At 36.5% G+C, this 13,833-nt stretch overlaps 1 protein-coding gene and 1 long non-coding RNA gene across 2 annotated transcripts; both read right to left on the bottom strand.

Moving 5' to 3' along the window:
- Positions 1-123: 123 nt before the first annotated feature.
- LOC117924923 lies at positions 124-8,925 on the bottom strand. Its single transcript, XM_034843662.1, is given in 11 exon segments — positions 124-727; positions 828-915; positions 1,047-1,169; positions 2,882-3,029; positions 4,339-4,502; positions 4,593-4,745; positions 4,847-4,918; positions 5,055-5,245; positions 5,343-6,635; positions 6,638-8,452; positions 8,738-8,925. Coding segments are annotated over 10 exon segments (4,215 nt in total). The 5' UTR covers positions 8,424-8,452; positions 8,738-8,925; the 3' UTR covers positions 124-530.
- Positions 8,926-11,643: 2,718 nt separating this feature from the next.
- Positions 11,644-12,796, bottom strand: LOC117924952. The gene is made up of 2 exons (XR_004652899.1): positions 12,015-12,796; positions 11,644-11,922 (listed from the first exon to the last, which is right to left on the bottom strand). It is a non-coding gene; the product is annotated as an uncharacterized LOC117924952 (long non-coding RNA).
- Positions 12,797-13,833: the final 1,037 nt, after the last annotated feature.

Consider the following 13,833-nt stretch of genomic DNA (forward strand, 5'->3'; position numbering starts at 1 on the left):
TTAGAAACTCAACCAAAGCCCACCAAAACCGACCCAAACAATGGAAATGGATTGTCACCACACAGAGCTATTTGAAACTATTTAAGATCCTTGCATGGCCTTTTCTCACGCCTGCTCTGATAATGCAGATGATGAACCACCACCTCTCATTAGGGCAGATATATATACATAAACCCACAACCCACTCGCAATCCAACCTAACCAACACAAGGGATGATGTTGTCATTCACTAAGTTGGGTTGAGAATGCTGGCATTCTCCAAGAATAGAAACAGGGGTCCACATGACATGTATGAGCCAACAAATCAACCCAAGTCCCCACGTTGGCAGTAAGAACAGAAGAGCAACCACATAATTCAGGCAAAGGCAGATCTAAAAAATTGATTGATTTTAAACTACAATTTGTATTAAGAAACAGTAGACAGCTTTCCCTGTTACACTTCAGAACATCACATCAGCCATCTTCTGCAAGCCTGAAGTTGCAATGAGACGAACAGACTGACACTGGAGAAGAAAACAACTTGCCTTGAATCATTTTTGAACCTGGGGCTGTGATATTTGTCCTTTTGGAGGAATCTTAGCCGCCATAGATCGCAACTGGTTTGCAATTTCGGTGAAGCTTGGCCTCTCTGATGGTTCTGAAGACCAACATCTCTCCATCAGAGCTCTCCATTCTGGGTCACAAAACTCAGGTACAGATGGCCGCAAGGTGTTGCTCACAATACCACCTGCGTTTGTATTTGTAAGAACAAACAATCACTAAACTAGATTGAGAGTTAGGACAGATAAAATAAATTACAGTAGTGACGGTCACAAGTGATACTGTACCAATGATTGCCCCATAGTGCAGATCTGCATATGGTTCTTCTCCAGTAAGAAGTTCCCACATCACAATACCGAATGAAAACACATCAACCTAAAATTACAATAAATTCTGAAACATAAATCTTCAGCCCAGAGAAAGAAAACCTAAAATTACAAGAAATTCTGTAATATAAAGCTTGAGCAGAGATACAAAGAGATGAGACGATGGATTGAAGTGTGAACCTTCTCAGACACAAGGCTACTGCTGCCATTCAGTAGCTCTGGAGCCATCCAAGGAAGTGTCCCTCGCACACCACCAGAGATCAGTGTCTGGCATTTCACCTTTGATAAGCCCAAATCACCAACCTGGAACCACAGCAGAAATGAAGATTTTCACCCAAAAAATTTTAGGTTGGAATTTGAATAATCATCCAAGCGAGTTACAGCATACCATTTATGAGCAGTATAGGAACTTTTAGAAACAACACTGAGAACAATAGATTTTTATTGAAAAACACTGCAATGGCTTGCAGGAAATATCTCCACATGCTATTGAATAAGGAGCAATCACTATTTCTATAATATTATTTGTGAGAAATAAAGCAATCACTAGCTTGGTGAAGGCCAAATAACCATGTGTCAGCTCACAGCAGAGATCAAGGCCAGTATATGCTATTGAATTGGAGATGATTTAAGGCCCCACCATTCATTTAGCATTTCAAAGTACCTAGGGCCTTCACAGTTGATGATACTATAGAATAGTGGTCTGAGCACCACAACTCCGGCGTCATTTTTATGTGCATAGCGTCAAACATATTCTAACATATAAACCAACCCCCAACCCCCATTTCATCTCTAATGGATGGATTGAAACCCAGAAAATAAAAAGATATTTTTCATATACTGCTCTCACTTAGACCAAATTCAAAATAAAGATTGCCAAACTTGGAGGTGTAGTCCATCACTGAAACCCTCTTTTCTGCACATATTGTTAAGGATCTTCTAACACACAAACTGCCCCCATTTGATCTCTAATGGATGGATTGAAACACCAGAAATAACAAGATATCCTCAACTGCTCTTGTTTAGATAAAATTGAATTGAAAGGTTGTCGAACTTGTATGTGTTCACTGCCATTGACATACCTCTTTATTTCAGCCAATGGAACCTTTCATACAAATTCATTGCATAGTCTGCTGCAAAAAACTGCTTCTGTATTTTTATCAGCAAGCATTCCTATTTGTTAGTTTTCAATTTGTCTGGCCAAGTACATTGATCCTCAACTCTCTTCCATTGTAGAAGTACTCTTCAACTTGAGCTTCAGAAATAGCAGATTAATTTCTTCGGTCATAAGGTCTCCACTCAATAGTTCTCCAAACTCGTGTCTCAGTCCAAGTAATATTTGGCATGCATCTTTCCAAAAAAACTCGAGACCCTGTTCAACTAACAATTTTTTTATTCATTTACATATAAAGAGAAGACACAAATTGGTGTTCCAACTCTTCTTTTACTTGTGACATCACATAAAAATTTGTATACTAGATTTCAAACTTCTTTTGTGGCTGAAAAAGGGAACTTTCTCTAGCATTCACAAAAAGCACAAGAAAATACTACTTCCCTACCAACAATAATGTCAATAATCAGATTTATTTATTCAAGATTTTGGTAGCACTATAGAACATTCTAGCATAACAGCCAAATTTTCTCACAATCCTCTCTTCATCAATTAATTTGTCAGCTGGAGAGCATACCAGGCGAAGTTAATTGATTTACCAAGATACCCCTTTAACCTATTTCACATATTTCTCAGCATCTTATTAGGTGCAACGAATATGCCTTAGGCCCCTTCAAATTACCCATCAGAAGCAGCTCTACAAATGTATGCTTCCAGTAATGAAGATGCAGGTGATTAAGTAGTTACTTAAAATAAAATAACTATGGGTGACACATGCAAGCACACATACACAGATTAATTAGAAACAACAATTTCAAATGAATTAGAATGCAGAGAATAATGAAGCATCCTTCCAAGTAAAATTCCCCCATCTGAACAAGGAACCTTATGTCCAGAAACTAACCTTGCATATTGGGCGGTGAGGATCTCGAAGATTGACAAGTAAGTTATCACTTTTCAAGTCGAAGTGCACTATATTCTTACCATGCAAGTACTCCATTCCAAAGGCTACATCCATGGCAATCAAGAGACGCTTACGCTTATCAAGATTCCTGATGACAACTAGTCATGCATCAATTATTAGTTATTTTGAGAATGGCATACAAGTGTATACCAGTAATATTAGATAAAAAATTAAACGATAAGTTACAGAAGCCTCCCTGAGGTTTTTGACAATAACAGAAACCTCTCCTGCAAAGACACCCTTTCAGTTCCATTCACGAGATATTAAAAATATGATGGAACTTGTTTAAGGGCATTCCTCTTAATGTTGTTAAGTTTGGCTGGCATTCAGTATGTAGGTCATAAGGGTTGGATAGTAGGAAGAGAAGATTCGTATGAGATGTGTTACACCCCATGGAGGCATGAAAGGTTAACATGTATATCCTTATATGGTCCAAAATAAATGTATAGGTCTTATTAGTATACTCGAGTGGGTTAAATCTACCATTTTTTTCTCAGCTTTTGTACACCTAGGGAGGATTCCTCTACCTTCTTATGTACTTGCTTTATTCTTTTTAATAGACTCTTGCTTCCGATCAAAAAATAAAATAAAATAAAATAAAGATGGAACTTAGTTGTTGCAGGGCAGTTAGCACCCCAAGGTTTGGGTCCCCATGGAGAGTCCTAAGGGCTTGGCCATGGAAGGTTCCTCAGTCATTTAAAAATAAAAATAAAAATTGGAACTTAGTAAGGTCATCCTATAAAAGTTAACATAAAAATTGCAGAGTTGGATTTGAAGCCTCATAGGAAAGCTCACACACTTTCAAGAATCCTTCGCAAACCACCTTTTCCTTTCCCATTAAATATGCTTGAGGACAAGGTCATTCCCAAAGTTGGAGTTGTACATACAAACATAAGCTTTAGGAAGAAGGCTATCCAGTGCCATCTATAGTCTGTGTTTCTCTTCAGATCTTCCTGTGAAATTTCTGCTTTTGGATTCAAAAATAAAAAATGAGTGTTGGATCTTTTCAGACTGAATCATGCCGATTTGCCTTTTCATATGCATTTTTTAATCATTTTTCTTTTTATGAGAAAGGGGAAGGATGGGAGCCAAGGGAAAGAAGAGCAACCATGGCTGCTCTCTGTAATTTTACTTTTTTAATTTTTAATTTTTTTTACCAAAATAGAACATGAGGGACAGTAATTGCATAGCATAACTTACCCACAGCCAACGCCACTGTCTCCACCACAATCATGTGGTGATGAGGGTTTACTCCGTTTTAGTTTATTATTATTTTTTTCTTTTTGCTCTTTGGGTGGAGAGATTACTGTTGTTTTCAGAAATGCAAGTAGAGGTCTCTGTAATTTACCCAAGATAGAAAGCACAAAGGAAAATAGAATCAGAAAAGGGCACATTACTTTTCATTCTTCTGCAGAGAATTTCTTAAAGAACCATTAACCATATACTCTGTAACAGTTGCAACTGAGCCTCCAGGGCCATCAAGAACAACACCATAGAAAGCTACCACATTTGGATGATGCAAATCAGCAAGCTTGATTGCCTCATTCCAGAAGTCATCTCTCTGAAGTAATGCATAAAACCACCATATGGACATAAGAGGGGAAATATCAATTAAACTGAAAATGCTTAAATGTGGGAAAGAGTCACTAACCATACGTTCTTGTTCTGAAGGCTTCCCAGCAAAGCACCTGTCATTGATTCGTTTGATTGCAACATCAGTGCCCCTCCATTTTCCATGATAAACAGTACCAAAGGTGCCAGAACCCAATTCTCGGAGCTCTTCAAGGTCACTGTTTTTTATGATCTGACAAAAAAAAAAAGGAAAAAAAAAAAGGAGGTGTAGGTCAGATGGCAAGCCAAGCAACACATGAGTACAACAAGAAACCGTGTAAAGAAATCCTCAACCTGCAAGCGACCTATGCCATCTGACACTGGGAAGCCCATATTAATTTTTTCTGGCACTTTGTTTATATTGTCCTGAGATTTTAGAGAGCAAAAAACAATTGGTCAAGTGTGCCTATGGAAGGCAGGTAAAACTAGGGAAAGGAAAACAAGGAAAAAAGAAAAGCACATACATACAAACAAAAAATGTAAGAACAAGTAATTTAAGCACCTCAACTTTACTTTTATGCTGCATTTCCAAATCGCTATTTTGAAGCTCTGTATCTTTATTGGACAAAGAAAGAGGCTCATTTTTCTCGTGTATAGAAATTTCAGGATTAGATGTAGTTGAGTGGAGAACAGAAGCAGCAACACCCTCAGCAATCGCCTGAAGTTCTTGTTTGATCACTTCCTCTCCTGAGCCTTCGGTTGTTAACCAAAAACAATGAATAACAGCCCCTCAAATACAAAGACGCAGACATAAAAAGAAGCTAAGCAAAAAAACAAACAAATTTCTGACCTTTCGCAGACCAGCTATGCTCTGAATTGAAATCCTTATTCAAATTGGAAAATGGCTGGTGGGCTCCATCCTCCAATTGCACATCTGTATTTATATCCCCACTATCGCTCGTACCATTTTCACCAAATGGTTCCCTAATACTAAAGGCTTCATTTTTTATTGTAATTTTGTTAGGTCTAGGAGGGGGGAAATGAATATCATGCCGTAAATTCCAAGGATCCTGGCTGCTAAAGAGTGAGTTTGAGGAATCTTGAACATCTCCAATCCTGTTAGACGGGGATAAATAAGGTGTATTACCATTTGATGAGACAGCTCTGATATCTGTAGGAACCATCTTTGGCTGAAACTGCGAGGTGTCATCATTCCATTCAGATATGGGTGGAGCTTTATCTGTTAGATAAGCCGATTCGACATCGGAAAATGCAGGGCTGCCATAAGAAACTTCACCAGAAGTCACATTATGAATCCCAGTCTTAGAATGTGTATATGTCGCCAGAGTTCCCAAAATAGGCAGTTTTGTTACTTCATATGTCTCCACTGGCCAAACATTATGCAGGTAAGGAACTTCAGCAGCAGAGCAAGGCAACACCTCAGTTGCTTTATTGTGATTCGACTCAACAACAATTTTGGCTTTGCTGAATGTACTGTCCAGAAGCGCCTCTTTCCCTGCAATTTGCTGCAGTCTGTGTTCCAAGATGTCCTCCTTTCTAGGTTTATCAGCAGATGATTTACTCTGCTCACTATTAACAAAATTTTCAGCAGGGCCTACCCTTAGATTTTCCATCCTCTCATCAATTGGACGCATATGATCAAATGAAATGCAAGACTCTGCAGTATCTTCCTTAGGAACAACACCAGGAAGTTTACCAGAATAGTCTCTTGGAGATTCCTGAACCAGGCGTTCTGATGTTTGTAAAGGCACACCTCCAAATAGAGGGACATCACTATTAATTGGTCTATTCACTAAGGTGTCCGGTTTAACCTGGTACTGGGTTGGCACTGCATACTGCTGGACAGCCTCTTCTTGGGAAGTCTGAGGAATAGTGCTCGTGAATACACCATAAGATGACTGCACAGCACCTGCCAACCCCACCACACCCTGGGGAATTGGGACTCTGGGTTGATCAGGGTTGTCCATTTTTTGGAGAATAATTTTCTCATTTTCATGCTGCGCATCAAGGTTCTGACAGATCCCAACTACCTCTGATTGAAGTGTCCCAGCTTGATGATCCATATGACCAAGAACCCTCGGCTGAGCACCAACTCCTTGTTCAATAATGCCTTCCCCAAGGCTCCAGTTACCACAACCCTGTTTATTTGACGGGCTCTCACATTGTCCTCCAATCGGAGGCTATGATACGCTGAGTTTGAATCAGATACAGAGCTTGCACTGCTGTCTCTCAGTCCCTGTACCAAAGGATCAGAGTGTGCATGAGGCAATTCTTTCTGACACATAAAACAGTCCTCCAACCTTGTAGTTGTCTCTGGAAGAATTACTTGTTGATGAGCCCATCCATCAGATAAGACTACATGGTCCTGTGCTGGGACTTGATGCCAGCCATAGCCTCCCACCACTGCAGTAGGGAGTGGGACCTGGGCTTGATATGGATTATAGCTTTGGTCTAGTGGAAGCTGGACAACCCTTGGCCCAAATGTACTTTCATCAGTGTAACAATCTATCCTGGCCTGTTGGGGCTGAACCAATGGCTGAATCACACTTGGTCTGATACTGACATGAGAAGCTGTAGGGGTCATTGTCATGTGCACTGCAGGAATAAATTGATGAGAGCTAACACCACTAGCATTGTCACGGATCTGCTGGTGGGTTAGTACAGAACCAGAAGTTGCCAACAGCTGATTGGGGAACCCCATCTGGTGAGGAACTTGAACATAATCAGCATGGTTAGTAACCTCTCGATGGGGATGCACATAAGACTGCAAGTAAGCTGTGGTTGCTGGAATATCCATCCGGCATTGCTGCAAATCAAACCCCACTTGCTGTGGCTGTACAGTAAGGGGTACAGATCTCTCAAACTCAACATCAGGCTTAGAAGATGAAGTCTGGGGAGGACCAGTATTACCCACTGGAATTCCCAATGGAATGGCAGAGACATCTGCATAGATTGCTGGGTTGGGATCCACACACATCAATCTTGTAGCAGGTTCATTAGATGTAGCCGAATTTCCTTTGGGAGATAATGCACTGCTAAACGGTGGCCCACTAACATCCCCTTGATGCTGAACCAAGTTATCAGTGGCATCATTTCCACTCACATCAGAATTCTGTGTGGAAGTTGCACTTGCTATACTCTCCTTTCTAGCAATACCACCCCCAATTCCATCCATAATCCCATTCACAGCATCAAAATATCTTTGCCCACTATCATTAAAATTTCCAAATTGCACCATATCAGAGGGATCAAGCTCTGAAGCTGAGAACAAGAACACTCGTAACTTAGCTGATCCATCAGATGATCGCTCAACTAATTTCTCATACTCATCCATCATGTTTTCAAGATCATCTGGGCAAGAAACTGACACTAATGCATCAAGATCCTCTTCGGGTAGCTGATACTTAATTACCACCGGTTGCCCATATGTATCCACCATCTTTTGCACCAACTCATTAAAGCTCACGTCCCTTCTCAGACAAATAATTCTTGTATGCCCTCCGACATATCTCAACATTCCATCACTTGGCCTAGGCAAAATCTTTCCCCCAAAACTACATAAGAACTTAACTTTCTTCCCTGAATTCGAGTCATCTGTACCTTCATCGCTTGCCTGATCAGAGGCATTGCCAGCAACCCGAGTCCCCAAATTGGGATTATAGCCCAATCCAATCGCTCCTGGACTAATTCCAGCACGCCCAATGGCCACAGGCACATGAGGGCACCAAGCGGCAACACCTGGCACCGCATTTCCAAACCCTAAACCTACCAACCCAGCATCCGACACAGTGGCCGGATAGAACATCTGAACCGACCCTGGGCTACCAGCATCACGGGCTGGGTTGGGGAAAACCCCCTCTGTGGTCCGGCCCGTGGTTGTGGCGGGGGCAATGCGAGGGTCCTCGACCATCGTTCGCGGAACATTCAATGGCCTCAGATCTAAGGGAATCGAGTTCTGATCAAAAGCCATCTAAAAGGAAAATTTTCACAAAGCACTCGCAACTTCCAATCAACCTAGAGACAGAAAGGTAGGGTTTTTATTTTGGTTCAGTTTTCAATGTTCTCAACCTAGAGGCTCAGTCCTAGTTATTGAAACTACAATAAACCCTAACGATATCAAAACCAAATAAAAACGCGAGAAAAATACCAGGCCCTCTTCAATCCAAAGAAAACAGAGAAAAAAAGAAGACAGAAAGAAAGAAAGAAAAAGCTCGAGAGAAGTACCAGATTGAAACGGCAACAGCGAAAAGCGATAAGGAGAAGAAGAAAGGGACAATAAATCAAAGCGGTGGTGCAGTTGGAAACGATCAACGTGGCAGCAGAATCTCGGCGCGCGCACACTCTCTCTCTCTCTGTGGACTGTGCGTTGAATTTCTTTTGTTTGTGGCGAGGAATTTGAGGAAGAAGAGAAAAGAGAGAAGAGAAAGAGGAGAGACGAGAAAGAGAGAGCGTGAGACGTGTGAAATGGAAAAAAAATGAGAGAGAGGTTTTTGTGTCTTATGTTTTAAGAAATCGGGGGAGAGACGGCACGTGGATCGCTGGGTGGTTCCATGCAGTCCAGTCAATTTACAATTCATCCCAAGTGTCTCCCTCCCTCTCTCTCCCTCTCCCTCTCCCTCTCCGGGACTATCATGCTTCACTTGACTAATTGCCAAAACCATTCTAGGTCGGCATGCCAAATCTTATTTCTTTTTTTTTTTTTTTAATTATTATCATTATTTGGTTGTTATTTAAATAGAAATATAGGCATTTTCCTTCTACCCAAAATGTTATGTTGGCACAAAGCCTACCTTGGATTCCCAAAAATTTAGGAAGAAATGCTGAGATTTTTTTTTAAAAAAAAAATAGTAAAATCAAATATGATCTAATTAGGGTTTGTTTGAGAATATTTAAAACAAAAACAAAAACTATTTTTTAAAATATATTTTAAAAATAAATTTTATTTGTAATATTTTATTTTTTATATTTAACCTGTTATTTTTTAAAATAGTTTTAGAAAACAACTAAAAGCATTATTAACTTTTAAAAATAGAAAAGTGATTTTTGTTTTGTAATTGCCAAATATTTTTTTTCCTCAAAAATGAAACACTATTTTTCTAAAACAATTAATAAACAAACTCTTATTTTTCTTTGTATTTTCCTTTTAAGTCAAATATAAGGAAAAAAACATAAGGTGATGATTGTGGTATTATTTCCACCTTTTTAAGAAACTTTAGGGATTAAAGAGGAAATAGAGCAAATATTTTCTTTGTTTTCCAAGGGGAGAAAAAAAAATTAATAAAAAGAGCAAGAATTTGAAATTTGGATGGGGATTTTTTTTTTAAATGTTCTTTAGGAAAACTATTATTATTATTATTATTATATATATACTTATTTTATTGTTTCTTTTTTATTTTTTTATTAAATTATATTTTTTAAAAGACGAATTTACTTTTTATATTAAACTCGTCTTTTTTAAAAACGGTTTCACTTTTTTTTACATTGAATTTGTTTTTTCAAAAAATGAATTCTACTCGAAATTGAAAAGTCTCGTAATTTTAAAATTATTTTTTATGTTATGGTTTTTTTTAAAAATACACTACTACGAAGTAACCCTAAGTTTGATGATGTGAGCTAAAGAAAACGACATGTTACATCAATTTTTTTTCTAAATACGTACAAAAATACATGCTATAAACAAGTATATTTATGCACCATTCTCGCCTTATGCAGGAAGCTTCGTGGGTCTTTTATATTTAATTTCATTTAATTTTAGTCTTTTAAGTAATTAAGCACCAATATTCAGTACTTAGCAAAAATAATACCATTAATATTAATATATCACAAAATATCGTTTTAAAACATTTCTAATGGCTATTAAACAAATATTTTAATGTCCTTGTCATTTTTTTAAATAAAATGAATCATTTCGGCTTGCATCCCAATGTGGACATGTTATCATAGAAGTGGAGGAAAAACAAACTTTGGTTCCAATAGAGTAATATGGAAAGAAAAAAAATGTTAAAAAAATTGATTTTCTTATATTTGATTTTATTATTAAAATTGTGAAAGAACATAAAATATAATTAAAATTAATTATTAAAGTGAAAAAATTTCGACCTAATAGATAAAATGATTTATAGATTAAAATTTTTTTTTACTCCTATTTATTTATTTATTTATTTTTTATTTTCCTTCAAATTTTATGAGAACCAAACATATCCTAAATATTATTCATTAACTCAATAAATTTATAATTATTCTTGCCATTTTGAATCATTGCCAATTATTCACAAAAGAATTTGTAATTATTGTTATAAAACTTCAAAGAGGATACCTAAAGACAATAATTAATAAAATATGATAGAAAAATTTAAAGAAAAATGCAAATTTTTCATGCTATACACGTCTTTGTGTTTATTAAAGGCAATTTAAGTATGGTATAAGAGTGAGCTTCAATTTTTATAAACATTGTTTTAGTAAGAAACAGCATAAACATATGTTTCAATAATAAATAAATAAATTAAAAGAAAATTTGAAAATGTTTTAAAATTTTCTCAAAAAATTTTAAGGAGAAAATTTGACTAAGAAATCACGTTAAATATACATGTAAATAATTTAGATTTACTTATATTTCTAGGGTTGAAGAGGGTCCATACAAAAACATAGGAGGATTTAAAATAAAATAAAAAAAATTAAAAGTATAAATAATAAGATAGGTGTAAATAAATGTTGGAAACAGTTCGAAATTTCTAATTAATATAGATTTTTTTTTAGAAAGAATATTGAGATGTTTTATTGTAATATTATATTTCCTTACAAAATAAGAAAAATGAGTTGGAGTATCTTTATAAATGTTTTAGGTTTATGAGATGCAGATGTTTATAAAAACTATACGAGGTAATTAGAGATATAAAAAAGAATAAAAAGCATTTACGACCAAAAAAATATGAAAATATGTGATATTTGGAGAATTTTAATAATTATATTTGATTTTATCTTTTATAATATTTTTTATGGTATAGTGGAATGATTCTCTTTTACTTTTATACTTAGGAGTGGACATAATTAGCTAAAACACGATACTTAAGATTAAAATAATGACATCAACATAAATAAATGATTTATCGGGATAAAAAAATAAAATTAAGTAAAAATAATATACGTAACGATCTGATTGTTACCTCTGCAGTTACGAGGGACCCAAAAATACATGTAATCTAAGATGAACCATCTGGGATTAGTTGGTGATAGTTGTAAAAAAACTAAATATAGAATGACTTTTGATATGAGTAGAATAAGCTACTGCCAAGAAAAACAAGGCCAGAAGTGGATTAGACAGCTTGGGAAACGTCCAACATAGGACCGTGTGAGAGCCCCTAGATTAGCTTTTATTGGACCACCCTGATTCGCATATCGAGACATGGCTCCTGTGGTGGAATAATTTCACCATGATTAGACAGATTTAATTTATTTTTCATTGCTGGAGTTGAAGTAAAAAAAAAGGGATGTGGTCACCAACCTTATCTAATATTAATGCTACAAAAGGAAGAAAGAAGAAGAAAAAAAGATGGTCTACCAATGGTAGTAAGGAAATGAGCAGCAGATGCAGGTGGAGGTCTAAGTAGGGTCCTCCACTATTACCAGTCGTCTTCAACTCCTGCATGTTCATATTGTCTTCTAAGTTTGAAACACCTTGGACCCTCTTCTCCATTAACAAAGATAGAGACTGGAGCTCTGGTCTCCTGTTGTATGCCTTTCTGCGTAGCTTTTTCATCTCAAACCATGTCCCAATCAGTTGACCATGGTGTCTTTCTACATATGCTTTTAATGAAACCGGCTGCGTCTGTATCTACCATGATTTTAAAATCTCGACACTAAAATATTTCAAAAGTAATCTGAGTCGTTGAATTTTTATGACTCCAATGGACTTCTAATATGGAATGATGCCTGCAATAGTATATAAATATTTTTCAAAAAGTATTCACATTTAGGCTTGGTTGTTTCGATTAATTCTCCATCGCGCTGGACCAGTTGGGAGTGAGCCAAGCAGGCCACTGTAGACCCAAAGTGGGCCTGGTCTAGGCCTGTCTAGATTTATGGAAGTTTTCTATGTTCCCTATTTAATTCCATTTCATTTTCAAATGGAAAATAGAATGTGGAAAATGCAGAAAGAGAAGAAACTTTAAATTTAATAAATAAGGGCTGATGAACCCACAAAATGTTTAGTTGTGGTAGGAAGGTGTTTTAAATTCATATTTAAAATACTTTTTTATAAAAAGAATATTATATAGAATATTTTTTAAATTTATATTAGATTAAAATTAGATTTTTTTTATAAAATATGGAAAGCTAGTGAAAATATCTACATAAATATTTCAGGTTATGAATGAATTTTTTATTTTTTTAAAAATAGTGATTTGAGGAAGAGCGAAAGACACCCAATAAAGCAAAATAGCTCACTAAGATATAAATGTAAAGAAAAATGAAAAACATCTAATAAGGCAAAATTACTCGACCAAATAACGTTAAAACTCATATTCTTTACTTTATTTTGTGTTTTTTTTCTATAATATGCTTACATTGCCGCTTTGATTGGCCTAAAAAATGGTATCAAAGCTAAGAAGGGCAATGAGAGCTAGCAAGTTTTAGTAACTTTTAGCAAGCTTTTATACGGGGGGTTAATGCAACATGAAAATTCCCATGATTACAGGTGAAGGAGACAGGGTCTGGGTCACACAGCTGCATCAGCAGATAGAAAAGAAGCTGCCCACCCACCTCGGGCATCTTGCTTTGTGATAAGCCGATAAGGCAGTCCCACTAGGTAAAAAGCCCCTTTAACACGTATTCGTATTCGTATATGTATTCACCAATAGTATTCTGCCAAAGTCCCTATTTCTGGTTTTCTGCAATATTTGCTGTAATGCAAGGATTCACTTCTCTTATTTTTGTCATGGACTCATGGGCAACGCAGCTCATTCAACATCAAGCTCCTTCTTGACACCTACCTATCACCTAAAATCACTCACAGTATGGTAACGTGACTCTGGGTGTTTGCGGTTTCTTTGTTTTTTTGTTTGTTTTCGGTGACTTTTCTTTTCACTTCTTTCTTTTTTCTTTTTTTTTCTACTTCTTTCCTACGTTACCAATCATTCTGCCTTTGGGGATTATTCTTCCGAAGATGCCTTCAGTTGACGTTGACACAATGGTCGGGAGGTTTTTTTTTTTTTTTTTTTTTTCAGAATTGAAATAATAATAAAAATTAAAAACTATTCTACCAAAAATAATTTTCTTTAAAAAATTCCATCAATATGGTCGGGCCCATATGATACTTCAACAAT

This window comes from Vitis riparia, chromosome 11, assembly GCF_004353265.1.
Source record: "Vitis riparia cultivar Riparia Gloire de Montpellier isolate 1030 chromosome 11, EGFV_Vit.rip_1.0, whole genome shotgun sequence".
In the NCBI taxonomy this organism is placed as follows: Eukaryota; Viridiplantae; Streptophyta; class Magnoliopsida; order Vitales; family Vitaceae; genus Vitis; species Vitis riparia.